Here is a 25,693-nt window from a genome sequence, read left to right as displayed (position 1 = left end):
ATAGCATGGTTAATATAATAGCATATTATTGAAGTCAAAGGACATATCTCTTCTTTATCATTTGGGGGATAGATTGAGGAGGGGCAGAGATTTTTTTGAATGCTTGTTGAGGATTTTCTGCTATATTAAAGCAAAATATATCAATAAATTTGTAAAAGAAGCAAAGCATAGAAACAACTCCCTATTCACAAGCCTGTTTCTCATCAATATAAAATGTTTAAGAGTAGAATAACCTCCAAGTACTTGTAGGCCTTCACAAATGATTTTTTATGACCACATCCTTTAGACCATAGAACAAACTGAGAGGTTGTAAGGAATGGGACTATCTTTCTTTTGTGAACTTTGGGAAGTTAACTGAGTTAGATTACACTATTTTGATTTTGAGGTCATGGGAAATAGCTTTGAAAATGATTTTATCATTTGCATTTCCTCCTTTGTCCCTTGGTATGGCAGCTGCAGTCAGATTTCTAGTTAGATAAGGGTTTGCTTAGAAATCTGGGGTGGATCTACACACCCTTCTTGAGTGGCTAAGCATGAGCCTTCTTTGGAAGAATTAGTCATTGGACTAATGACCCGAGGTTCTGAGAGCCTAGGTAAGTAAATCTTAATTTTATTTTAGAAGAGAAAATATATCTGTCACAGTGGCTTAATCCTGGCCTAGAGGAAATTAAGATTTCTTGTCTAAGCCTAGGAAAACTTTAACAGCAGATCATTAGAAAGTTTGGGGTTGCATGATCTGAAATTAAGTAGAATTTTTAATATATGTATTTCTAATGACCTCCTAGTATGTTCATTCTGAACTTATGCATTCTCTTTCTTCATGTGACTAAAACCTAGAGAATTCACTCCTCTGGCTTTGAGTGAATGAAAATTAAGAATTCTTGAGTATTAGGAAAGGAAACATAGAGTGAGGACAATGGAAGAAGAAGAATGCCATTATGATTAGGTGTAACAGGTCCCTTATCAGAGAACCAAGTTGACTCTGGAATCAAGAATGGCCTTCTGAGAGCCTTGGAATCTCTAGTTGGATTGCAAAGAGCAGTGGAATGCAAAGAGACAGAGCCATGACTATGAAGGCAGGTCCTTTGGATGGGCTTTGAGAAGAACTGATACCACTGAGTCACTCCAGGAGAAACTCTAGTTCTTAGGAAATGGGAGGAAGAAATAATACCCTAGGAGACATCAATGCCATCTCTGACTGGAAATGGAGCAAGAATGCAGAGATGAAGAGTCCATGTTGTGAGAGATAGCACATTGACAACCAAGTGCTGAACTAGTAATCCTGGGTCATTAAAACACCAAGATGAAGAAATACTTCCATCTTCTTAGAAGGATCCTCTGTGGAGCATATTCAGGAAAACAACAAAAATAGTGAGGTAGAATTTAAAAGTATGAAGAGATTGCAATCTGTATCAGTGGGGGAGATGTCTCAAACTAAGGAAATTTGGTATCTTTTTTTAAACATTTAGTTTTTTTAAATTTATTTTTGGTTCAGAATTCTTTCCTTCTTCCCTCTCCCACTCCCATCCATTGCAAAGTCAGGAAAAACAAAACACAATACAAATATTTATATTCATCAAAACAAATTCTGGGGAGCTTTCAAAGCATATGCATCTGTGCATATAGATACGTACACATACTGAAATATATACATGAAATATATATAGGTTCACACACATATGTATCCATATCCATAATTTCAGGTCTCTTCATTCCTTCTCTGCTGATGAAAGTCCCCTCACCAGTGGGGTATGGCCAAAGAGGTATAGTATCTTTCTTCTGTACCCTATGGTTCATGAGGTATTTTCGCCTCTCACTATCTGGTTCAGAATCCACAATCTCTACAATTTGCCTTCCTTTTGGTGTATTGTTTAGGGAAGAAAAGTAGAGATTTTTAAATGTATGCTCCTGGGCATTATCAGGACTCATTGATGAGTTTCCCCTTTCCCCCTTTTCCTTCTTTTTTTCCTCCACCCCCTGACAACACTGGCATACCAGTAGAATTCCACATTAGAGCTTGGTTTGGTCCCTCAGCAGTAAGTACCTCTATAAAGGTCCCTGGGGAGCCCCAGTACTCACAAGATTATTCTCTTTTCCCATCTTTTCCCCAGGTCTCCTCTCCACAGCTCGGCAGCTGGATCGTGAGAACAAGGCTGAACATATCCTTGAGGTGGGTAATAGCAAGAGAGTAATTATGTAGGATTGATTTGTAGGATTCTCCAGGGGATATGAAAAAAGGGGCCAAGCTAGGACTTGTTGGAACCCAGAGTGGGGTCATACAGGTCCTGAATCATCACAATGAGGTTAGATCCTCAGCAGCCCCTAGAATGGAGTGGGAAAGGACTGAGACTAGGTGCCCTGGAGGGTAAGGAAGCCCACAAAAGTGGGGCTCTTGGGAGTGATCTCCACCCCAGACAGAGGAAAATTTGATAGGGAAGCATATCCCCATCCACATTCAATCTCTACTGATTTTCTTTTCCCTCTCTATCCATAATGACCTTTTTCTTTGACCTTAAATATCCTGTGATCTCTTTAACAAGTTGAATTTTTTTCCCGAAATAACTGTCTCCTAGAATCATAAAATCATGCAGGTGGAAGGGACTTCAAAGGTCATCTATTTCAACTTTTATAATGAGCATACCAAATCAAAATAAATAGTCTATCTGCTTGAATGTGTACAGTGATGGGGAGCTAACCAGTTCAAAAGACATCAGATAAGCAAATTAACATAAGTAGTATGCCATTTTTATTATACTGGCTTGCCCTATCCATGAGCAATTAACATTAACTATATATACTTGTTACAAGAAATTTGCTTTTATTTTTTTTCAGTAGGGTAGAGGGTAGGAAGGAGAGAAGATAGCTCTTTGATAGATAAACTAGAGAGATGGGGATGACATGTTGCATGCATTTTCAGATTAGAGCATTGTTTCTACTGTTTTACTTTGTTACAAGAAATTGCTCACAAAGTGGAAGTAATATGAAAATGTTTGTAATATAAAACCAAAGCACATTAATAAAACTAAACTGTAAAAATGGAAAAAAAGTTAGAAGCTAATGACTAAAGAGATGACAAAAAAATAAAAAGATAAGCTACTCCACTTTTGGTCTGCCCTTTTAGAAAATTCTTCCTTACTGTTGAAGTATAGGATATCACTTTGGAGACAACTTTGAAAGTCATCTTGTCCTAGCTGGATATTTCATAGAAGAGGAAATTGACTCCCATGGAGGAAAAATGAGAGTGGTAATGCTAGAACTGATACATTTCTTCATTTATAGAAAACAGGTTATTTTTAGTAATCATGGGTATACAAGAAATAGTAAGTTGGCCATAAAGACACTGAGTCAGTTGTATGATGTGGCTGCCAAAAAAGTTAATGGTTTTTTTCTAGGCTGCATAAATTGAAATATAGTACTAAGATAAATGACATTATAGTATCACTTTCCTCTCCCCTAGTCAAAACACATTGGGAGAATTGTATGCTTAGTTCTTGGGTGGGTGCTACATTGTAGAAAAGACATCAACAAAGTGTAAAGTATTCAGAGTAGAGTGGCCAGGATGTCCAATTCAACAAGTGTTTGATATTAATAAGCATCTATTATGTACCACACACCATGCTAAATGATGGATGGTGAAGAGATTGAAAACCATTCCTGTTAAAAGAACTAGTAATGATTTGACTGGAGAAGATTTGGGATAGGGGAGGAACATAATTTGTCTTCAAGTTTAAAAAAAATTTAGTTTAGAAGAGAGATTAAATTTAATATGGTAAATCTAGCATTAGTAAATCTTAGGGGTTATTCAGTCCAACTCTCTCATTTTATAGATAAGAAAATTAAGGGTCAGATGTAAAGGGACTTGCCTGGAGTCACACAGGTAAGCTATCACCAATACTTGAACCAAAATTCTCTAGAGAGTAGAACTATGGACAAAGTATAAAGGGACATATTGGTGCCCAACAGAAGAAAAGAATGTTTAATAACCAGTTATCAAAAGGAAAAAGGAACTGTGTTAGAAAGTAGAATGTTCTCTGTCACTGAAGTTCTTTTAGTGAAGCAGAGAGGCTCAATAAAGGGATGGACTTCCTAAAAATGAAGCCATCTATCAATGGAATGGTTTGCCCTTTGAAACAGTGAGATTCCCCCCACCTTTTTTTTCCCCTGAGGCAATTGGAGTTAAGTGACTTGCCCAGGGTCACACAGCCAGGAAGTGTTAAGTGTCACCAGATTTGAACTTAGGTCCTCCTGACTTCAGGGCTGGTGCTCCATCCACTGCACCAACTAGCTGCTCCCAGAGATCCCCATTTTTCAAGTGGAAGTGGGAATCCATTCGCTAGCTGGAAGGTTTTACTAGATGACCTCAAAGATGCTTTGCATGTCTGAGAGTCTTTGATTCTGTGCCTCCTACTTGCAAATTATTAAAAATAGTAATTGTAGATTTGAGTTAGATTAAGCTTACTGTTTTTAATCACAAGTACTCCGTAATTATATGACTCTCTGCTTCCAGGTAGCTGTACAAGACAATGGTAAACCAAGCCTGCAGTCCACTTCCAGAGTAGTAGTGCGCATTTTGGATGTCAATGACAACTCACCCACTTTCTCCCACAAACGCTTCAAAATCCGTCTCCCAGAGCGGCACAGCTCCACTGCACCAGGGCCTGTATACAGACTAGTGGCTTCAGACCGTGATGAAGGCTCTAATGGCCAGGTGACCTATAGTATTGAGGAGAATGATGAGGAGGCCTTCACCATCGACCCTGAGACAGGAGTGGTGTCTACCAATGTCAATTTTCCTGCTGGCGTGTACAACATCCTCACGGTGAGAACACAGGAGAGCTGGTCACAGAAGGGATGACTAGAAGATAGGAGGGATGGCTGCAGGAAAATGGGAGGTGGTTATAGGGGGATGGTGGGTTAGAGGAAGGTGGAAGGGTTGGTTATAGAAGAGATGATTACAGGTTCTAATCTTACTCTAAATACAAGAAATCCCTGAGGGGGGATGGGAGGGGAAGCCTAGCCAATTAGATCTGAAAGAGGTTTAAAAGTGGGAGAAAAAGAACCTAAATCCAAAACCCACAAATATTTTTCTTTGAATGTATCTCAAGGTCTGAAATTACATTTTTAGAGTTTCTTCCTTTGGGTTAAGGCAGGATTAGCATATATATTTTTATGGGAGAAAAACCGTTTTGTGAAATATTCTTAAAATATACTTGTTTTAAAATAATATTTTAATTCTCCCCAATTACATGTAAAAATAATTTTTATTTTTTAAGTTTTGAGTTCCAAATTCTATCTCTCCATCCCTCCCCTCCTTCTTCCTGAGATGGTAAGCAAACTTTTTCTTATTAGTTTTTTTTGGTGGAAAAAGCTTTGAAAGAAAGAAGGAAGAAAAAATGGTACACATCAGTCTGTATTCAGACAACATTTCTTTTTCTGGAGGTGGATAACATTTTTCATTTTGAGCCCTTTGGAATTGTCTTAGATCACAATGTTGCTGAGAAAAACTATCATTTATAGATCTTTATCATACAATATTGCTGTTATTGTGTACAATATTCTGACTCTGCTCACTTTACTTTGTATCAGTTCATGTAAATTTTTCCAGCTTTTTCTGAAATCATTCTGCTTCTCATTTCTTTTCTTTTCTTTTTCTTTTTTTTTCTGGGGCAATTGGAGTTAAGTGACTTGCCAGAGTCCCACAGGAAATATTAAGTATCTGAGGTTAGATTTGAACTTGATTCCTCCTGACTTCAGAGCTGATGCTCTATCCATTGTGTCAAATAACTATCCTGATAGTTTCTTATATCACAGTAATATTCTATCACTATCATATACCCTAATTTGTTCATTCATTTCCCAATTGATGGGTATCCCTTCAATTTCCAATTCTTAGTCACCCACAGAAAGAACTGTTATAAGTATTTTTGTATAAGTAGGTCCTTTTCCTTTAAAAAAAAATTAGAATATACTCTTAAAGGAGCCACATTCTACTTTATACTTAGTAGTTTTTTAATGACTATCCAAGAGATTTTATACAGATTCTGTTTATACTAGTTCATCTTAGTCATTTTATTTCCTTTATACAAGTTGGCACTTAATATGTTATTTTGGAGATTGTAATGATATAGTAGAAGGAACAAATAATAATTATTGACACAAAAGAAAGGAAATGATTTGTCCAAGTTCCCATAGTTAGTAAATGTTGGAAGTCAGACCTTTCTAGTCTAATACAATTGAAGCTCCTTTTTGATCTAGAAAGTGAAAAAAGGAGCAATGAGGCACTGCTGCTGTCTTTCTGGTCGGCATGTTTGTACAGTAAGTGGAACAGATTAGCTGTTTATTATCTAGAAAGGCTATGAGAACATGGCCCTGGGGAGATGAGGTATGGGGGTGAAAAGGGGAGGAGGGAAGCACTCAGCCATAAACCCTCGGGAAATGGTTGCTGAATGTTGAGAGATGACTGTAGAGAGGAAACCCAAATCAGAATTTGTGTTTTGGGCAGTGCTTGTTGGCAAAGGGATTTAGCTCTCTGGGCCTAGTCTAGCAACTTATAGCATATTTGTGAAATTAAAGAAATGAATCAACAGGCTGGTATTTTGGCTAGAGGCAGTATATATGTCAATTAATTAGCATTTATTAAGCACCTACTACATGCCAGACACTGTGTTCAACACTAGAGATACAAAGAAAGGCAAAAACAATTCTTGCTTTCAAGTTCACATTCTGCTAGGGGAGACAATAAGCAAACAACTATTTACAAATAAGATAAATACCAGACAAATTGGGTTAGTCTAAGTGTATTTAAAGAGCCACATGTAATTCGCAAGTTAGTCTTGGTGACTATTGGGTTAAAGTCTTATCCCTTGTTAAAAATTCTGGCTCAGTCACCTATTAGTTGTATGACATTTGGCAAATCACTTAAATCTGAGCCTCAATTTCTTCATCTGTAAAATGGGAATGATAATAATAATACTTACCCTAACTACATCATAAGGTGCTATATATATAATGTGACCTTTTATTATTAAGATTAGAGATAGGAACTGGACCTGTGATTTCACTGATTCAGGGCAGAAGTGTCAAACACTCATCCCAGACAGCAAGGGCCCATGAAGTTTCAGAATTGGCCCTGAATCAGAAGTATCAAATGCAGTGGCAATACTTCCGAATATGGCATGAAACCAAAGGCAATATAATTGGGAAATATTTAACAAAATAAATAAAGTTACAATAGAAAATATATAATGTTATTGTATGTGATCGATAATGTTAATATATTTTAAAGTAATATACTGCTCCTAGGCATCCTTAATTACAATTTAGTGACCCTTGTTTTCTATTTGAATTTCATACCAATACTCTAGAGAACATCCTAGGTGTAAAATCCTGTTTCCAAGACAGGTAAACACCTTCCATCTGACTTTCAGTCTTAGAGAACTGCCAAGAGCACAAAAGAGTTGAATGACCTTTCCAAGGTAACACAGTATGTGTCAGAAGCAAGACTCAAATATCAATCTTTTGGGATTCATGACCAGCTGTAGATACCTTGCTCTCAGTGAATTCCTGTTAAAATGCATATATCTTTGTAAAAGCTACCTTTGAGGAGTATAGCCTGGGGTTCACTGGTAAGTGAAGAAGTCTGCTATCTCCAGCTCTAACTTTAACACTGAATGTGCCTTTCATGCTAGCCTCCCATTAAGAATCCTAAGACTAGGATACCAGTGCTCATTTTGTGATTAATTTGCTTTGTGATCATGGTCAAATCTCATCCCATATTTGGGTTGTGATTTTCTTTCCTAAAAATTAGCAATAGTTAGAGTAGCTGGTTTTCAGTTGTAAGGATCTTTGATAATCTTTGAGATTAGTATTCCTGGAGGTCTAAGTCCCTTCCATGCCAGATAAGAGAGGTAGGAAGAGTTACATTCGTGATTATTAGAAGGGTCTCTTCATCCTCACTGCCTAGTGTCACCCTTGGCTATCCAGGGTAGGATGTCTCTCTGTGTCTCCAAATTCTACTGGGGAAAATTGGACTTATCCACTAGTTTGCCAGTAAGATAAGGTGAGAGTATCTTTGTCCCTAATTTTTTTATATTGAAAAGCTGAAGCCCAGAAAGGTTGGATAAATAGGTGAAGGGAGCCTGAACTGGACCCTTTTAATTTCCACAGTGTTTTTCCTTCTGAATTTTAGATATAAAAGAATTTTGGTTGTTGAACTTGATCGTCCAGATTTAATCGAACAAGTCTTTCTGAAAAAGCAAGGCCTTGAGCTAGGTTTATCAAGACAGATATGCCACAGATCATGCCCTCAAGGAACTTACAGTGTAATAAGTGTGGGAAGGACATGTTCAGAAATAAATAAGACATGAGAAAGCATGAAATAAGTGCAAAAGAAAAGACTAAGCAAAGTGAGGTGGGAAAACAAAGGTAGAGAGTCTTTTTTCCTTGAGAAGGATCTAGGAAGCTTTCACAGAATTTGTTCAGTTGTTTTAATCATATCTGACTCTTTTTAACCCCATTTGGAGTTTTCTTGGCAAAGATATTAGAGTGGTTTTGTCATTTACTTCTCCAGATCATTATTTATTTATTTATTTTTGGTTATGCATACACATTAACTTTTAATATATTTATATGAATCATGTTGGGAGAGAAAAATCAGAACAAAAGGGAAAAGCCATGAGGGAAAAAAATTCAAAAAAAAAAAGTAAACTTTCTCCAGCTCATTTCACAGACAAGAAAATGGCAGCAAACAAGATTAAGCGATTTGCACAGGGTCACACAGCTAATAAATATTTGAGGCTGGATTTGAACTCAGGTATTCCTGATTTTACTCAGGCATTCTATCTCACTGCACCACTTAGGGACCCACATTATGGAACATGTACCTAATTTGGGCCTTGAAGGACCAGGAAGGGATTTCAACAGATAGCAATAAGGGAGAGTCCATTCTAAAGAAAAGGGGTGGGGACTGAATGAATAAAGGTGCCAAATGGAACAGGTCTAGAGGGGAATGAGAGAGAAAAGAAATAATGTAGTTTAGTTGGAATGTCAAGTCAGGCAACAAGCATTTAAGCATTTATTATGTGGCAGGCAATGTAAAGTACAGATAGCAAAATAATAAGAGTTGAGACTGGAAAGGCAGCTTGGAACTTAATTGTAGAAGGCATTAAGGCATTAAGAGCTAGATAATGAAGTGGGTTCTTAATTTTGAGTGGGGATAAGGGAGACACACAAAAAATTTTTAAAACAAATGTAAAAAAATTGTTTTGAATATAACTGAAGAAAACTATTAAATAAATAAACAAAGATTTTTTTTAAAAGATCAAAAAGTTACATGTTGAATAAATTACATCTTTAAAAAGAAAAAAAAGAACTAGGTAGTGCATGAATAGTTGGTCAGTAAACATTTATTATGTGCCTACTTAAGTACTATACTAATTTGGGGATACAGAAAGAGGCAAAAGACATACCCTACTCTCAAGGAGCTTACAATCTAATAGTGGAGACAATATGCAAAATATACATGCAACAAACTATATACAAGATAAAGAGGAAATAACAGCACTGGAATTAAGAGGGAAGGGTTTCTTGTAGAAGATGGGGTTTTAATTGGGGTTTAAAGGAAGCCAAAAAAGTTAGCAGGTGGGAATAAAGAGGGAGAGCATTCCAGGTTATAGGGAATGAAAATCTCTGAGACAAGAAATGTAGTGTCTTGTTCATGAAATAGCTAGGGGACCAACGTCACTGAATTAGATTTTGTGGGAGGAGTAAGATATAAAAAGACTGAAAAAGTGATGAGCAATACGTTATGAAGGATTCTGAATGCTAATCATGGGATTTTTTTGTTTGATCTTGGAGGTGATAGGGGACCATTGGAGTTTGTGGAGTAGGAGGTGATCCAGTCAGACCTGCACTTTAGGAAAATCACTTTAGTGACTGAATGAAAATGAATTGGAGTACGGAGAGATAAGGCAGGCAAGCCATCAACAGGCTACTACAATAATCCTGGTGAGAGGCAATGAGAGTGGTGTTGGAGGTGAGAAGTGTGTACGTGAGATATTCAAGAGATGGCAAAGGTGAAATTGATAGACCTTAGCAATAGCTTGGATGGGGACAGGAGAAAGAATTAAGAATGGCATTTAGGTTGCCAGCCTGAAGAACTGAGAGGGTGTTGCTGCTTTCTGTAGAAATAGGGAAGGTAGAAATTGAGATGGTTTGGGGGAAATAATGAGTTCCATTTTGGATGTGTTTAGTTTAAATGTCTACTGGACATCTATTAGTGCATAAATAGCTGGACTTGAAGTTAGGAAAACTTGAATCTAACTTCAGACTAGCTAACTGTTTGACCATGGGAAAATCAATTAAACTTCTTATCCTTGGTTTGTTTCAACTGTCAAAAGGGAATATTGATATCAACAACTTCCCAGAGTTTTTATGAGGATCAAAAAAGATACACATGTAAGTTATTTTATCTAAGTTCCAACTATTATTGTTGTTGATTATTAGTTAAAAGACTGTGCTTTTTTCTGTAGGAAGCTGAGAGCCATTGGAAACTTTTGAATGAATAACCTTCTCAGAGCTGTGTATTAGAAAGATTATTCTGACAGCAGAGTGAAGACTAAGTGAGGGAGAGGATAAAGTAGAGTCAGAAAGTCAGATTAGGAGATAGATTGTAATGGAAGTAGAAAGGAAGGTATGAATAAGGGAGATGGTATGGAGTTAGACCATCTAGTTAGAATATCAGTTATATGATAGCTGATTGGCTGTTTGGATGAAAGTTGGACAACAACCAAAGACAACTCCAAGGTTTTGGGCTTAGATGATTCCATGGATAGTGATGCATAAACAGAAATAAGGAGCAAGAGAGAAAGCAAGTTTTTAGTGGGATGTTAAGTTTCATTTGCAATGATAGCTTAAGGTGTCAGTGGAAAATTCAGGGGGAGATTTTTTAGCAGGCCGGTAGAATTATGGAAACTGAGCTCAGGGGAATGTTCTGGGCTAAAGTTATGTATTTGAGAATCATTTACATTAAGGTGATAATTGAATCTATGGGAGTGGATGAGATCACCAAAGAAAGGATTATAAAGAGAGAAGAGCCAAGAAGAAAACCTTGAAGGAATTTACATCCAGGTGTAGAAGTAATATGAGGAGCCAGGAAAAAAGGTGAGCAGTCAGAGAAGGAGAACCATGAGGATGTGCCGTTTCTGAAGCCAAGAAAAGAGAGGTTATCAAGAAGGAAGAGTGATTCTAAGTGCGGAATGCTGAAGAGAAGTAAAAGAAAACCAGGGCAGAAGAATGCCTTCAGGAATGTCATTGATGATTGAAGAAAAGCAGCCTCCATAGGACAGTTGGGACATTTGCCAGACTGCAAATGTTGAGAAATGAATGGGTGGTGTGGAAAGAAAACAGCAACAAGTATAGACTACTCTTTTTAGAAGTCTGACAATGAAGGTGAAGAGAGAAATAGGATAATAGCTTAAAGCAGTGGTGTAAAATTAAAATAGAAATGGGAGCTGCTAAACTGCAGATAAAGTTTCCTGTGGACTGAATACTGACTTAGAAAATAATATTTACATATTTATTTTTATATAAATACACCTGGACATAACAATCAATTAGGACCTATATTTTAACCTGGTTCAGACTGTACTCATGAGTGTTGTGGGCTATGTGTTTAATACCTTTGCTTAAAGGACCTATAAGAAGAAGATAATTTTGGGATGGGGAGACCCAAAGATGTTTGATACTTGAAGAAAAGGAACTAGAAAAGAGGGAGAGATTGAAGATACAGAAGAGAAAGGGTACTTGATTAAGGAAGGTCACAGAACAGGCAAGAGGGAGAGTGCTTCAGGGGATCCTGTTGTGATACAATGGAAAAAATTTCTAATGCCATCTCAGAATTGAGTTCAAATTCCACTTCTTCCACTCCCTACTTGTGTAATCTTCAACACCTTCAACACCTTCTGGGCCTGCAAAATGAGAGGATTGGACTAGATGGTGTCTAAGGGACCTTCTAGCCTATGATTCTTGACCATAGCCTCTGAAACTAGATAGGAGAGGAAGAATTAAGAACTCAGAGTTATGAGATGGAAAGAAAGCAAGCTGAAGATAATTTCAGATGTCTTACCATTAGTAGAGTATTTGTTGAAGTATTCTGCTGAGTCTTTGAAGGAGAAATGAATGAAATGGGGAGCTTTAGGAGACTTGGGAAGGAAGAGAATGTTTGGAACTTCTGGGGTATAAGTGTGATAGAACCAATATGAGATGAAAGAAAAATATAATTGTACAGCAATGGGAGACTAGTTGAGGTTAGACAGCGTCCATTTGTATTGGACTAGGCAAGTACTATTTTATGAATGAGTCCATCAATACTCCCCACTTTGAGAGAGATCGTGTAGGAATCTGGGGACTATAACTTCTCAGATTGGAAGATTAGAAGTTAATAAGGCAGGAAGCTTAAGGACAAGAGATTCAAGGATGGAAAAGAAGGCCTTATTGAAATAGCTGACAATGGGGTAAAGACCGGTTATAGAGGAGAGTGAGATCACATCAAACTTGATAGACTGGGAAAATAGAAAGGAATTAAAGGAGCAAAGATCCCAACAAAAGTGACTATGATGTTGAAGATTTAGGGGTGTTACAGATATCTGGTTCTTTCAGCTGTTTTGATATTCTTCTGAAGAATAATGATCCATTTAATTTATAATTGGTTGCATGTTACTGAAAAGGAAACCGTGATACGGAAAAACCAGGGGTCTTTGGTGCCAGGATTAGAAAGAGCCATAAGGGCTTTTGCCTTCCCTGAGAAGTTCAGGAGTACCCTCACCCCCCATCTCCATTATTAGTTACAAAGTCTTCCTGGTAGCTCCCTTTGTTTTTTCTCTCTCATACACAACCATTTCTAACAACTTCCTCTTGCTGATAGGGAAAACAAAACAAAGCAAAGCAAAAGAAAACCTTAAACTCCTTTATTTAGTTGTTAAGCCTTAAACCACCTAACTTTCTAGTCTCAATGAACATTACTCCCCTTCTCATACTCTACACCAAACTGACCACTGACACTCTATCTCTGTGTCTTTGCCTGGGTTGTAACACATTCTTGGAACACACTCTTTCCTTCCCTCTGCCTCACAGAGAACCCCTTTTTCTTTAAGATACAACTATTGCACTATCTTCTGCAAGAAGCCGGACTTTGTGATCCCCACTCCTTCCAAATGTTAGTGTCCTTTCTCCTCAACGAACTTGTATATATTTTCTGTATTTGTTATTTATGTTTTTACATGGACTTATTTTCTCCCCTATTAAAATATGAGCACCTTTCAATTAGAGATTTTTCTATTTTTTGGATTCATATCCTTCACATCTGGAATATAATAGGGGGCTTTAGTAAACATTTGTTGATTAATGAATGATTTGATTTGCAGATCCAGGCATTGGACAATGGGCAGCCCCCACGCTTCTCCAGTGTCAGACTTCATATAGAGTGGATCCCTCGACCCAGCCCTTCAGGAAAGCTCTGGGCTTTCGATGAACCCCACTACAACTTTGCTGCCATGGAGACTGACCCTGTGAACCACATGGTGGGCATGGTCAGTGTTGAGGATCCCCCAGGCCTGCTGTGGTTCAACATCTCTGGTAAGGTGGGATCTGGGCCTCTTTATACAGGCTAATCCCATACTTCTTGGAGCTACTTTTCTTTACCCCATTCTAGGTTCAGCTGAGATATTTTATAAGTTTGAGGATTGAGGGGAAGGAATTTGCCTCTCTCATTCCCAAGGGATCTCAGTAGGATTGACTTCTCCCTGTATCATTATTTCAGCTTCAGTTAGACAGGGTTGTACAAACTATCAGTTTCATAAACTTGTGGCTTTCTGGACTCTTGGGAAGGGTACACCAAGGACACCAAGAATCCCTATCAAAGATTGCTTCCTAAAGGTTGTCTGCCCTCTTTTTCTTACCACTTCCACAAAACACACACACATTCACACACAAATTTGGGGGCTTGTTGGCAGGAGTCTTGTGGTAGTGAAGAACTTTACTTTTTCTTGACTAGAAGCCCATAGATGTTATTTCTGTCTCACTCCCCACTCTATCCTTACATCTAGGTGGTGATGAAGACATGGATTTTGACATTGAGATGACCACAGGCAGCATGGTCATTGCCAGACATTTGGACTCCAGGAGAAAGGCAAGCTATAATCTGACAGTAGAGGTGACGGATGGCTCCCGCACCATCACCACCCAGGTAAGAGCTGGCCAGGTCACTTGACAGGCAGAACTGAATAATCCTTTCTATCACTCTTTCCTCCCTCATCCCATCTTCCTTCTCATCCTATCTCCTCCTCTCAATCATCTTCTCTTCTCCCCCTTCTCTCCTCTTTTTTCCCCCCTTCTCCCTTTGATGCTTTTTGCTCCTCTTCCTCCCTTCCCTCCATCACTCTTCTTCCTCCCATATTGTAGTGGATAAAGAACTGGACTTGGAGTTCTAATCCTGCTTCAGGTCTTTACTAATTTACTAAAATTTGGACTGTGGGTATTACTGTGGGTTTTGATTAGTTAAGACTATGCAAATCAAATGCAAATGATACCCAAATCAGCAAGCAACTTAGCACTTTTCCAATTGAAAACAGTAAAGAGGGGTTTAGGGCATACTCTATGATTTTTCTTGAAAGAAATAAACCTTTTTTTTTTTTAACAAAAAAAAGCCTTCTTAATAAGAAGGTGCTAAATTAATATTGATTAAATGAAGATGGAACAGAAGAAGGAAGAAAGACCAGGACTATGAAGAAGAAAAATGAGGATCAGTCAATAAATACTTTAAGTGCTTTCTATGTGCTAGGCACTGAACTAAGTTCTGGGGATACAGAGAAAGGTAAAAGTCTTGGCTCTTAAGAAGCTCACAGTCTATGGGGGAGCCAACATGAACATGACTGTGGAAAAATAAGATATGCACAAGATATTGGAAATAGTTAATATTATTGAGGGAGAGAGGCTTTAGAATTAAGAAGGACTGGGAAAAGCTTCTTGTAGAAGGGGAGATTTTATCTAGGACTTGAAGGAAGCTAGGAGATAGAGATGAGAAAAAGGATTGCAGGCATAAGGAACAGTCAGAGAAAATTCCCAGAATTGGGAAATGAAAACCTCACTGAATCAAAGAGCATATGGGAAAAGAGAGGTCTAAAGCAGGACTTCTTAAACTTTTTCCATCTGTGATCCCTTTTTGTCTGAGAAATTTTTACCTGACCCCAAGTAAATAGGTATAAAAAAAGGTATAAAAATCAAACATTTACTGATAATAAAAATAATAAAGAAATTTATTTTAAAACAATACGTTGGTTTACATATAACTTACCCATTTACTAAAGATAAAAGCAAATTTATACACTAATGAAATGGAATTGCTTGTTTATTTTTTACAAAGATTAAACCTTGGCAGAATATTCGATACCTTTTATAGTTGCCAAAATTTTCACAGCCCCCACATTTAGTTATCACAATTTAAAAAGCTTTGGTCTAAAAAATAAGAAGAGGGGATACATTGGAGGTGAGGGAGGCTATTGCAGTAGTCCAGCTATTAGGTGATAAAGGCCTGCATCAAAGTGGTGGCAAGTGTCAGAGTAGAAAAGAGAAAATGTTTAAGAGATGTTGCAAAGGTAAAATTGATAGGGCTTGACAACAGTTTGGATATGGAGAGTGAGAGAGCATGAAGGTAAGGGTGACACCAGATTATGAACTTGAAAGACTGGGAAGATGATGATACTACCCTTTAAAGTAATAGGGAAGTTTGGAAAGGGAGAGATATTTGGAAGAAAAATAATGAGCTTAGTTCTGGGCATGTTAAGTTTAAGATGCTACAGCATATTCAGTTTTAAATATCCAATGGACAGTTAGAGAAAAGAAAAAGAATGAAGAAGAAAAGCAGTAGGAATAAAATGAGAAGAAATTAAAGGAGACAAGAGGGAAAGGAGGAAGAAACAAGTGAGAAAGGAAGTAGTAAAAAAAAATACTAATAGGATCACAGATTAGAGATTTAGATCTGGAAGGAGCCCAAGAGTCTATTATAAAGTCTGGTCCATTAATTCTACCAATGAGGAAACTGAGATCCAATGGGATTGACTTGGCCAGGTCATACTAGTAGTGTGTCTATTAAGTGTCTGAAGTCAAACCCAGGAAACTGAGTCTTCCTAACTCAACACCCATCACTCTATGCACAATAGTGCCATCTTAATTGCCCAATTTCTATTCTGCAGGCCCCAAATTTTGTTTTCTTGATTTTTATTTTTTTTTCTTGGGTCATTTGGGAGAATCCTGCTGTGTCTTCTGCCTGATCAGGTGTTGAGTCATTATCTCATGTCTAGCAGTATTTATTCTTGGATGTTTAGATCTGGATGTCTTAGATGACATACTCCTTTTATTAACATTCTACTTAATGCTTATGTAAATCTTTCCATAAGTCTCTATCTACCTCATATTTATTGTTTCTTATAGAATAGTAATTTTCCATTACATTCAAATGTAGCTACTTTCTAATCAATAGATAGTTGCTTTGTTTCTAAATCTTTGGTCTTCCCAAAGATGCTACTATAAATATTTTGGTATATAGAGACTTTCTTATCAAAAGCCTTCATGGGGTATAAATCTAATAAGGGGAATATCTAGGTTCAAAGTTATGGTGATATTACTTACTTTATTTGTATAATTCCAAATTGGTTTCCAAAAAAGTTATGTTAATTAGCAGCTTGATCAACAATGCACTAGTGTATCCATCTTCCCATAACCCCTCCGACATTGACTATTCCCATTTCTTGTCATCCTTGATAATACTGAACATTTTTGCCATCCTTCCATCTTTACCAATTTGCTGGATGTGAAGATGTTTTGATTTGCTTTTCTTTTATTAGTAGCGATTTAGAGTATTCTTTCTTATGTTGTTAATAGTTTGTAGATCTTTTAAGAAATATTTGTTCAAATCCCTTGACCATTTATATATTAGAAAATGACTTGGTTTTAAACATACACACACACACACACACACACACACACACACGGAAATTGAGGCAGGTAGAAGTTAGATCACTTGCCCAGGATCAGTCTTTAACCATGCATTTTAATCAATGCATTTAAAAAATTAATAATAACTTCTCCAAAAAAAAATACATGCAAAGATACTTCTCAACATTTGCCCTTGCACAATCTTGTATTTAAACATATTTATACAATTATCATGCTGCACAAGGTTTCCAGGCTTATCCTCAATGGCTGTAGTGGACAAAATTATTACCAATATACATTGCTTGGAGGCAGTTTTCAATTCAATTTAAGGAAGCACTTTATAACAGAGGCACTGAACAGCAAAATAGGTTCTTGTGATAGGTAGAGATAGCTACCTTTCAATGTCTTCAGGCAAAGCTGAAATGGCCAACCTGCCAGGGATGCTGCAGGGAGATTCCTCTATCAGCTGGAAAGTTGGGATAGAATGGAAATATTCATATTGTAGAGTAAATTTCTGTTTGAGTAGGGATTGAATTTGTTGATCTCTGACAGCTTTTCCTTTTCTGAGATTCTATGATTTCACAAGAAGTTTTCTTGAGGATAGGGTTTGATTGAAGAAATTGAAATTATTTCTAGTCATATGAAAAGATGCTCTAAATAACTATTGATCAGAGAAATGCAAATTAAGACAACTCTGAGATACTACTATACAGCTCTCAGATTGGCTAAGATGGCAGGAAATGATAATGATGAATGTTGGAGGGGATGTGGGAAAACTGGGACACTGATACATTGTTGGTGGAGTTGTGAATGGATCCAGCCATTCTGGAGAGCAATTTGGAACTATGCTCAAAAAGTTATCAAACTGTGCATACCCTTTGATCCAGCAGTGTTTCTACTAGGCTTATACCCCAAAGAGATCTTAAAGGAGGGAAAGGAAGCCACATGTACAAAAATGTTTGTGGCAGCCCTTTTTGTAGTGGCAAGAAATTGGAAACTGAGTGGATGCCCATCAATTGGAGAATGGCTGAATGAATTATGGTATATGAATGTTATGGAATATTATTGTTCTATAAGAAACAATCAGCAGGATGATTTTAGAGAGGCTTGGAGAGACTTACATGAACTGATGCTAAATGAAATGAGGGGAACCAGGAGTTTATTATACATGGCAACAAGAAGACTATATAATGATCAATTCTGATGAATGTGACTCTTTTCAACAATGAGATGATTCAAACCAGTTTCAATTGTTTAATGATGAAGAGAGCCATCTACACCCAGAGAGAGGACTGTGAGAACTGAGAGTGGTTCACAACATAGCATTTTTACTCCTTTTTGTTGTTATTTGCTTGCATTTTCTTTTGTTTCACGTTTTCTCGTGTAGCACGATAATTGTATAAATATGTATGCATATATTGGATTTAACATATATTTCTACCATGTTTAACATATATTGGACTACTTGCTATCTAGGGGAAGGGGGTGGAAATTGGAACACAGGGTTTTGCAAAGGCTAACGTTGAAGAATTGTCCACACCTATGTTTTGATCAGGGTTTGATCAGGAGAACAGGAGAAAATATGAGGATCCTGAGCTCCCAAAGAGGGGGTGGCAACTAATGGGAAGGCAAACAGAAACAGAATCAGTGTATGGCACTGGACAACTTAGGAGGAGCAGGGCAACGGGTTGGCCTGCAGTGTGGGGATTGTGGGAGTGACTCACTAGGCTAGAATCCACAGCTATAACAACTTTGTGGCCACAGATGGAAATTCCCAGAATAAGACTTGGCGGGAGCATGGGGAGTGTCAGCATGGGGAAGAATGTTTCTAATGATGGAGTCCCCCATTTGAACAGGCATTCCTCAAGGGGTGATCTAGTTCAACTACTTGCTTCTAGGTGAATAAAATATAATATTATGTACACAGGTGGTAGCAGTTAGAGCTATTACCATTATGAGACTACCAAGATGGTGCTAGTATTGGGGTCAGGGCTAACCCTTGACATTAAGTGCTGTAGATCTCTAACTCATGAGGAACTTGGCTTATCCTGGATGGCTCTAGTGGACAAAACTATTACCAATGCATGTGCGTTGCTTGGAGGCAGTTTTCGATTCAATTTAAGGAAACACTTTATAACAGAGGCACTGAACAGCAAAACAGGTTCCTGTGATAGGTAGAGATGCTCACTTTTCAAGGTCTTCAGGCAGAGCTGAGAGGGCCAACCTGCCAGGGATGCTGCAGGGAGATTCCTCCGTCAGCTGGAAGGTTGGGATAGAAAGTGTCTAAAGTTTCTTTTGGCTACCAAGATTCTTTAATGGATATTTGTTTTTATTTTTGCCCCTCCTTGAATTTCCTAGGTCTTTATCCACCTGATCAGCATCAACCAGCACCGACCTCAATTCCTGGAAGCTCAGTACGAGGTGAAGGTACCCCAGGACACTCCTCCAGGGTTGGAGCTCCTCCGAGTCCAAGCCATAGACCAGGATAAGGGCAAGAGCCTTGTCTACACAATCCAGGGAAGTGTGGATGCCCGCAGTTCCAAGCTTTTCCAGCTTGATCCCAGCAGTGGCTCTCTAGTGACTGTGGGAAAACTGGACCTGGACTCAGGGCTTAGCCGCCACGTACTGACTGTCATGGTAAGTCCTCTGGGAAAGTGGTCATACATTCATTTAAGGATATCTTTATTTCAAAGTGCAACTAGAGGGAGCCTCAAAGTACGTGTTTCCTGATAATAGTAATAACTGTAAGAACAATATAATGATCCATAATTTTGCTGAACCTCTTTATTCCTTACAAAGTGTTTTCACATCTCTTTTCTCCTTATATTAATCCTATTTCCATCTCAATAGGAAGAATAAGTACAATTGTCCTTAAGTTAGTAATGAGAACTTGAGGCAAATAAAGGTGAAAGGTTGAATTAATGGTGGAGAAAAGTGGAAGCCTGGGTCTTCTGTCCCACAGTTCACTTTTCTTTCTTCATCCTTTCAGATAAATAGTAGAACCTGCAATAATTGAGCCCAGAGCCCTGAGCCGGACTCAGTTCAAGGCAGTGGGTCTTGGAATAGTGACCTTTAATTTTCGGTGGCCTTTAATTTTGAACTCAGTTCAAATCCAGCTTCAGATATTTACTAGCTATGTGATTCTGGGCAAGTCACTTAACCGCTGTCTGACGCAGTTTCCATATTTGTAAAATAGGAATAATAACGCCTACCTTCTGGGGTTATTTTGAGAATCATTGAGATTATATTTGTAAAGTTCTTTGTGAACTTTAAAATGCCATATAAATGCAAACTTGTATTTATTATTTATTTTTGAAGCAATCAGGATTAAGTGATTTGCCCAGACTTATACAGCTGAGTAGATATCTGAGGCCAGATTTGAGTTCAGACCCTCCTGACTTCAGGGCCAGTGTGCTATCTCTTATGCTAGCTATTATTGTCACCTACTATTGTTTATATCAAGTAAAATAGACTCAGCTTTAGCCCCACAAGGAACTTCCCACCTGAAGAAGAGAGAAAAAGACTTTGGGGATTTAATGTTTGCTGTCATTGTATAGATTAATGTATATAAAGGCAAATTTTCCACTATTTTTTAAGTCATCATAATTGTAATTTGGACAAGTCACCACAAGGTGGGCAATAACCAAATATTGAAGCACATTTCAACTTTTTAAAGTAAAAAAATCTTATTTTTATTTAAATATTTAAAATTAAATTTTATTCTTAAATATTAATATTTTTATAAATAAGCAAGCAAAGAATGAGGTATATATCAAGTAAAATTATAAAAACTAAAGTTTTCCATTTTAGTAGGAAAAATAGTAACATAATAACTCTTCTTAAAATAACGTTAGCAACAATTTATTTGCATTTCTTATCCTTTTCTTATTTGGTCCTTTTCCTATCTGTGTATTTAGAAAGTTTCTCTCTCTCTCTCTTTCTCTCTCTTTGTCTTCCCTTTTGTCTTCCCCCTCTCTTCCTTCTCTTTCTCTTCTCTTCTCTCTCTCCCTCTTCTCTCTCTTCATCTCATTTTAAAAAATTTTTACAGCATTATACTGTGTTGACAGCTTTTTATATAAAAACAGAACTAGTAAAGCAGCTGAGCATAGGGAGAGGTGAAGGAGGGTGACTAGACATCTGGTTTCACTGGTATAAGAAACTTATGAGTGAGGAATCATCCTCTATCAAAGGAGGTCCGCACCTACTAAGAAACCTTCTTTGAGAATAGCCCAAGAGGTTCACCTTTGCCCAAATTCACATGGCCAGAATGTGTCAGAGGTGAAACTTATAGTCATGTTCTCCTGGATTGAGGCTGACTCTCTTGTCTGCTATACCCTACTGCTTCTGTAATAACCATTAATTAGCATATTTATAAAAATAAATTTAGGCAACATTGATGAAGGGTACATGGCACTGTTTTAAATAAAGACTAGATCCTGCCTTCAGGAAGTTTACAGTCTAATAAAGGGCTGAGGCATGTGCACAAATCAGATGCAGTTTTAGGAGTATAGTGAGGAGGGCCCAGAACAATGCTCTGAGAAGTCTGAGATGTCACTTCTAGCTGGAGAAACAGGGAATGCTTGACACCTGAATTGAGTCTTGAATGAGGAGAGACTTTTTTCATAGGTCTCATAGGATTTAGAGCTAAAAGGGACCTTTATTGTTCAGTTATGTCCGACTCTTCATGACCCTATGGACCATGTCACACCAATATTATCCATGGGATTTTCTTGACAAAGACACTGAAGTAGTTTGCATTTCCTTCTATGGTGGAGTAAGGCAAACAGAGGTGAAGTGTCTTATCCAGGGTAACACAGCTACTAAGTGACTCAGGCTAGATTTGAAGTCTGATCTTTCTTGCAACACAAAGTCTTAAAAAATAGATGTTGAAAATTATCTTTACATGTATTTGGAAAAAATAAAATACTATTTTAAAAAAAGGAATTCAGGTCTTCCTGACTCCAGGCCCAATGTTCTATCCACTTAGCCATCCAACTGCCTAGAAGGGACCTTGGAAGTCATCTAGAAGTCATGAAAACACTGAGACCCAGAGAATGCTAGTATTTTGCCACGTTCAAATAAATAATTCATAGCAGAGCTGGATTTCAAACCCAAAGCCAGTATTTTTCCCATACATCAACTATTCTTAAACTTTTTTTTTTATTTCAGAACCCATTTATACTCTTTAAAATTATTGAGGACACTCCAACTAAGTTTAGTTTATGTAAGCTATGTCTATCAATATTTGTTGTATTAGAGACTAAAATATCTTAGCATTATGAAAATAGTTTTGATCTTATGGATCTCTGAAAGGATCCTGAGGACCCCTAAGAGATCTTCAATCCATATGTTGAGAATTTCTGTATTATGCCATATTCCTTGTCTGTTCCTTTCCCCCAGGGGACAGATTGGGGAAATTGTGATATAAATATAAATGAGATGAGGGATCTGGGAAAGAGGAGAAAAAAATAATCCAGATTAAAATATGCCTTTATTTCTCCTTGCTGGGGTTCTTTCTGCATCAAGGGCCTTCCCAGTGTTTCAAATGGAATCTGACTTTGAGGTACCCCCTACTCTAGAGGCTAGCCCATGTCATTGTTCCTTTTCTGGAAGTAACCCCCCCATCCAGTCTCAGCGTTGTAGTACTATGCTTCTGCACATAGGCTATGATGACTAAAAATAGTGGCCTAACGGTCTAGTAGGTCAAAAGATGATCATCTTGTGATCATTTTCTTTCTGATATGTCTAAGTTTCTTATGAAAGTTTCAATAGTTTTAGTATTTTTATCCCTAGGGACCAGATTGCTTAGAGAGCGGTAAGCAACAGTGTCTTATACCTTAAACTTCCAGTAATATTCTTGAGCTTCAAGAATCTCCTGTGGTTGATGATTTATTTGGTCGGGTCTCCTCTGTTATCAAGCAGCTAGGAGTGCTAGTGGATAGCATGCTGGATCTAGAGTCAGGAATTTCCTGAGTTCAAATCTGACCTTATTTACTGTATGACCCTAGGCAAGACATTTAACTTTTGTTTGCCTCAATTTCCTCATCTTTATAATGAACTGGAGAAGGAAATGGAGAAGGAAGAATGGTTTGTCAAAGTAACCTCAAAGGAGTCAGAAGAACTGGACATGACTGCAATGATTAAACAACAGAAGCAGAGGTGGTGAATATTAAAGTTTGATTGGATTGTAGAATATAGAATATGTCAAAGTGAGCAAAATATGGAAGAAAAAAAAAAAGAAGAGGCTGACGGCAAATTATGAAGGGCCTTGAACATTAGGAAAAAGCACTTAGTCAATGGTGAGCCACTGAAGATATTCCTAAGCAGAAAAATTATATGAGCGGAGAAGTATAGTACAATAATTAGAGTAAGCTTTAAAAGAATAAAAAAAAAATAAAACTAGGTACAAATAAGGGCTTTTGTCACCAGCCTTTCACTGTTATCAATTACTACTTAATTTAATTCAAGGTTTTACCAAGTTGTAATAGCTCTAATTCACTATGTACTTTCTGACTTAGAGGCTCTTTAAGATTTGTTCATTGCTGCCTGAAGAACTCCTTAAAACAATTTGCATCACAAGCTCTTGCAAGTAGATTCTATCCAGACTTTGATCTCTCTCTCTCTCTCTCTCTCTCTCTTTCTCTAGTAATATATACTTTCAGTTGTCTATTTATACCTTTTCAGAGAGAAAGCCTTTTTAATTTCCCTGCTTCGTTTTCTTGTGGCCCAGCAGAAAGAAATTTTCTTCATGCTGCTTGCTATTAATCTGATCCTCTTACTTTGGACTCATAGGTTCGGGATCAAGAAATACCTATCAAGAGGAATTTTGTATGGGTGACTATCCAAATAGAAGATCGTAACCTTCACCCACCTAGCTTCACCCAACTCCACTATGAGACAACTACTTCCAACACAGCGTCCCTGGGCACAGAGCTGTTGCAGGTCAGAGCCTTGGATGTCGACCGAGGATTTAATGGCCAAGTTCAGTACTCTCTCCAGGCAGGTGAGCAGCTTAGCAGAAGATTTATAAGTAGACGGATCCCTGGTTAACCCGCTAAATGCTTGCTTCAGAATCTTAGACTTGGGAGCAAATCTAGAATTACCTTAAGCAAAAGGGAGCCATAGGTATTAAAGCCAGAATTGAGCAACTCAGTAAATGTCTGAGCCAATAGTAAATTACAACACTAAGGCAGTCTTTGGTACCCAGAGAGACTTAAATTAATACTCTTACATCAATAAAATCGCAAATTCTTAAAATATTAAGATAGGCACAGGTTTTCATAAATATTGAAGTCTTCTTCTATCACCATCTTGTGGCATTACAACCACCTTGAGCTCTTGAAAGTTATTTCAGGGGAACACAAGGTCTGGTAGGTGCCAAAAACTCTGGAAGGTCTGCTGACAGCATTGTATCAGTTATCTTGAGGGATAATTCAATATTAGTTCAGAAAAATTATGGGCTATCTTGATAAAGAGAGAATACCACATCGTCAGCCACAGAATCACACATTCTTGAAATGTAAGTATAGAATGAAGACATAAAACATGCATATACACATATATGCATTGGAGTTCTTCCAATGGTAGGTATTATTGAGGCAGCAGGATGATGCCATGGATAGAGCACTTGGTTTGGAATCAGGAATAATTAAGTTCAAATCTGGCTTCAGATATTTCTCAGCTGTGTGATTCTGGGCAAAATCACTTAACTTCTGTTTGCCTTAGTTTCTTCAATAGTAAAGTGAGAATAACATCAGCACTTATCTCTCAGGATTGTTATGAAAATTAAATGAAATAATATTTATAAAGTATTTAGCACATTGCCTAGCATATAGTAGGCACTATATAAATGCTTAATCCCTTCCTTTGAAATGCTTATGTTATCATGACTTTCACACTAATAAATTTCTTTTCTTTCCTGTAAAGATTCATGACAGCCTTGGTTTTTCAATATTTAATTAGTTAATTCAGGAACTATTATTAATTTCATGCAGGAAATTACAGCAGGCATGGGAGATTCAAATTCCTTATGTGGCATTCAAGGTCTTCTACAATTTAGTGGCCCTTGACATTTCCAGTATGACTTCATATATCTTTTCTCCATTCATCCTATTATCTAGGCAAAGTCAGTGGCTGTATCTCAGATATACTCTGGCCCTTCCCATTTTCTACCCTTGCTTATGCTACTACTCCACTTAATATAGCCATCTTATTTATATCCATCTTATTCTTCTTCTCCTCATTGTTAAGCAACCTTTTCTCCTTGAGCTTCACATAATATTTTGCCTTTTTTACCTCCTCAAAGCTCTTATCACATCCTATTCTACATGATAGACACTATCAAATGTGTGTATGATGGTTATATTAGGTTTGTGTCCTGACTTTCTACTAAACTTTGTATTTCTCCTACCATCCAGTATAGGAAAGGGTAGCAGGAAGGAAATAAGCACATATATAGCACCTCCTACACACCAGTTATTGTACTAAGATGCTTTACAAATACTTTATATGATCTTTACAGCAATCTTGGGAGGTAAGTGCAATTATTATCTCAATTTTTACAATTGAAGAAACTGAGGTAAATAGAGGTTAAGTGACTTGCTCAGGATCACACAGTAAATACCTAAGGCTAGATTTGAACTCTTGTCATAAAATGCTGTATCCATTATACTCTCTAACAGTCTCATTGAGCTACAGCACTCTG

At 37.5% G+C, this 25,693-nt stretch overlaps 1 protein-coding gene across 1 annotated transcript in view; it reads left to right on the top strand.

The window, feature by feature from the left end:
• The window catches only part of FAT2 (FAT atypical cadherin 2), an 84,284-nt gene that overhangs the window by 9,826 nt on the left and 48,765 nt on the right, over positions 1 to 25,693 (top strand). The window contains 6 exon segments of the mRNA XM_051978744.1: positions 2,112 to 2,170; positions 4,508 to 4,819; positions 13,422 to 13,632; positions 14,103 to 14,242; positions 19,348 to 19,626; positions 23,782 to 23,992. Of these exon segments, the coding sequence (XP_051834704.1) occupies positions 2,112 to 2,170; positions 4,508 to 4,819; positions 13,422 to 13,632; positions 14,103 to 14,242; positions 19,348 to 19,626; positions 23,782 to 23,992 (1,212 nt within the window).

The sequence above is a fragment of the Antechinus flavipes genome, chromosome 2 (assembly GCF_016432865.1).
Source record: "Antechinus flavipes isolate AdamAnt ecotype Samford, QLD, Australia chromosome 2, AdamAnt_v2, whole genome shotgun sequence".
Taxonomy (NCBI): Eukaryota; Metazoa; Chordata; class Mammalia; order Dasyuromorphia; family Dasyuridae; genus Antechinus; species Antechinus flavipes.
Note: the sequence above shows the minus strand (reverse complement) of the source record. Positions and strands in the feature narration are given on the sequence as shown.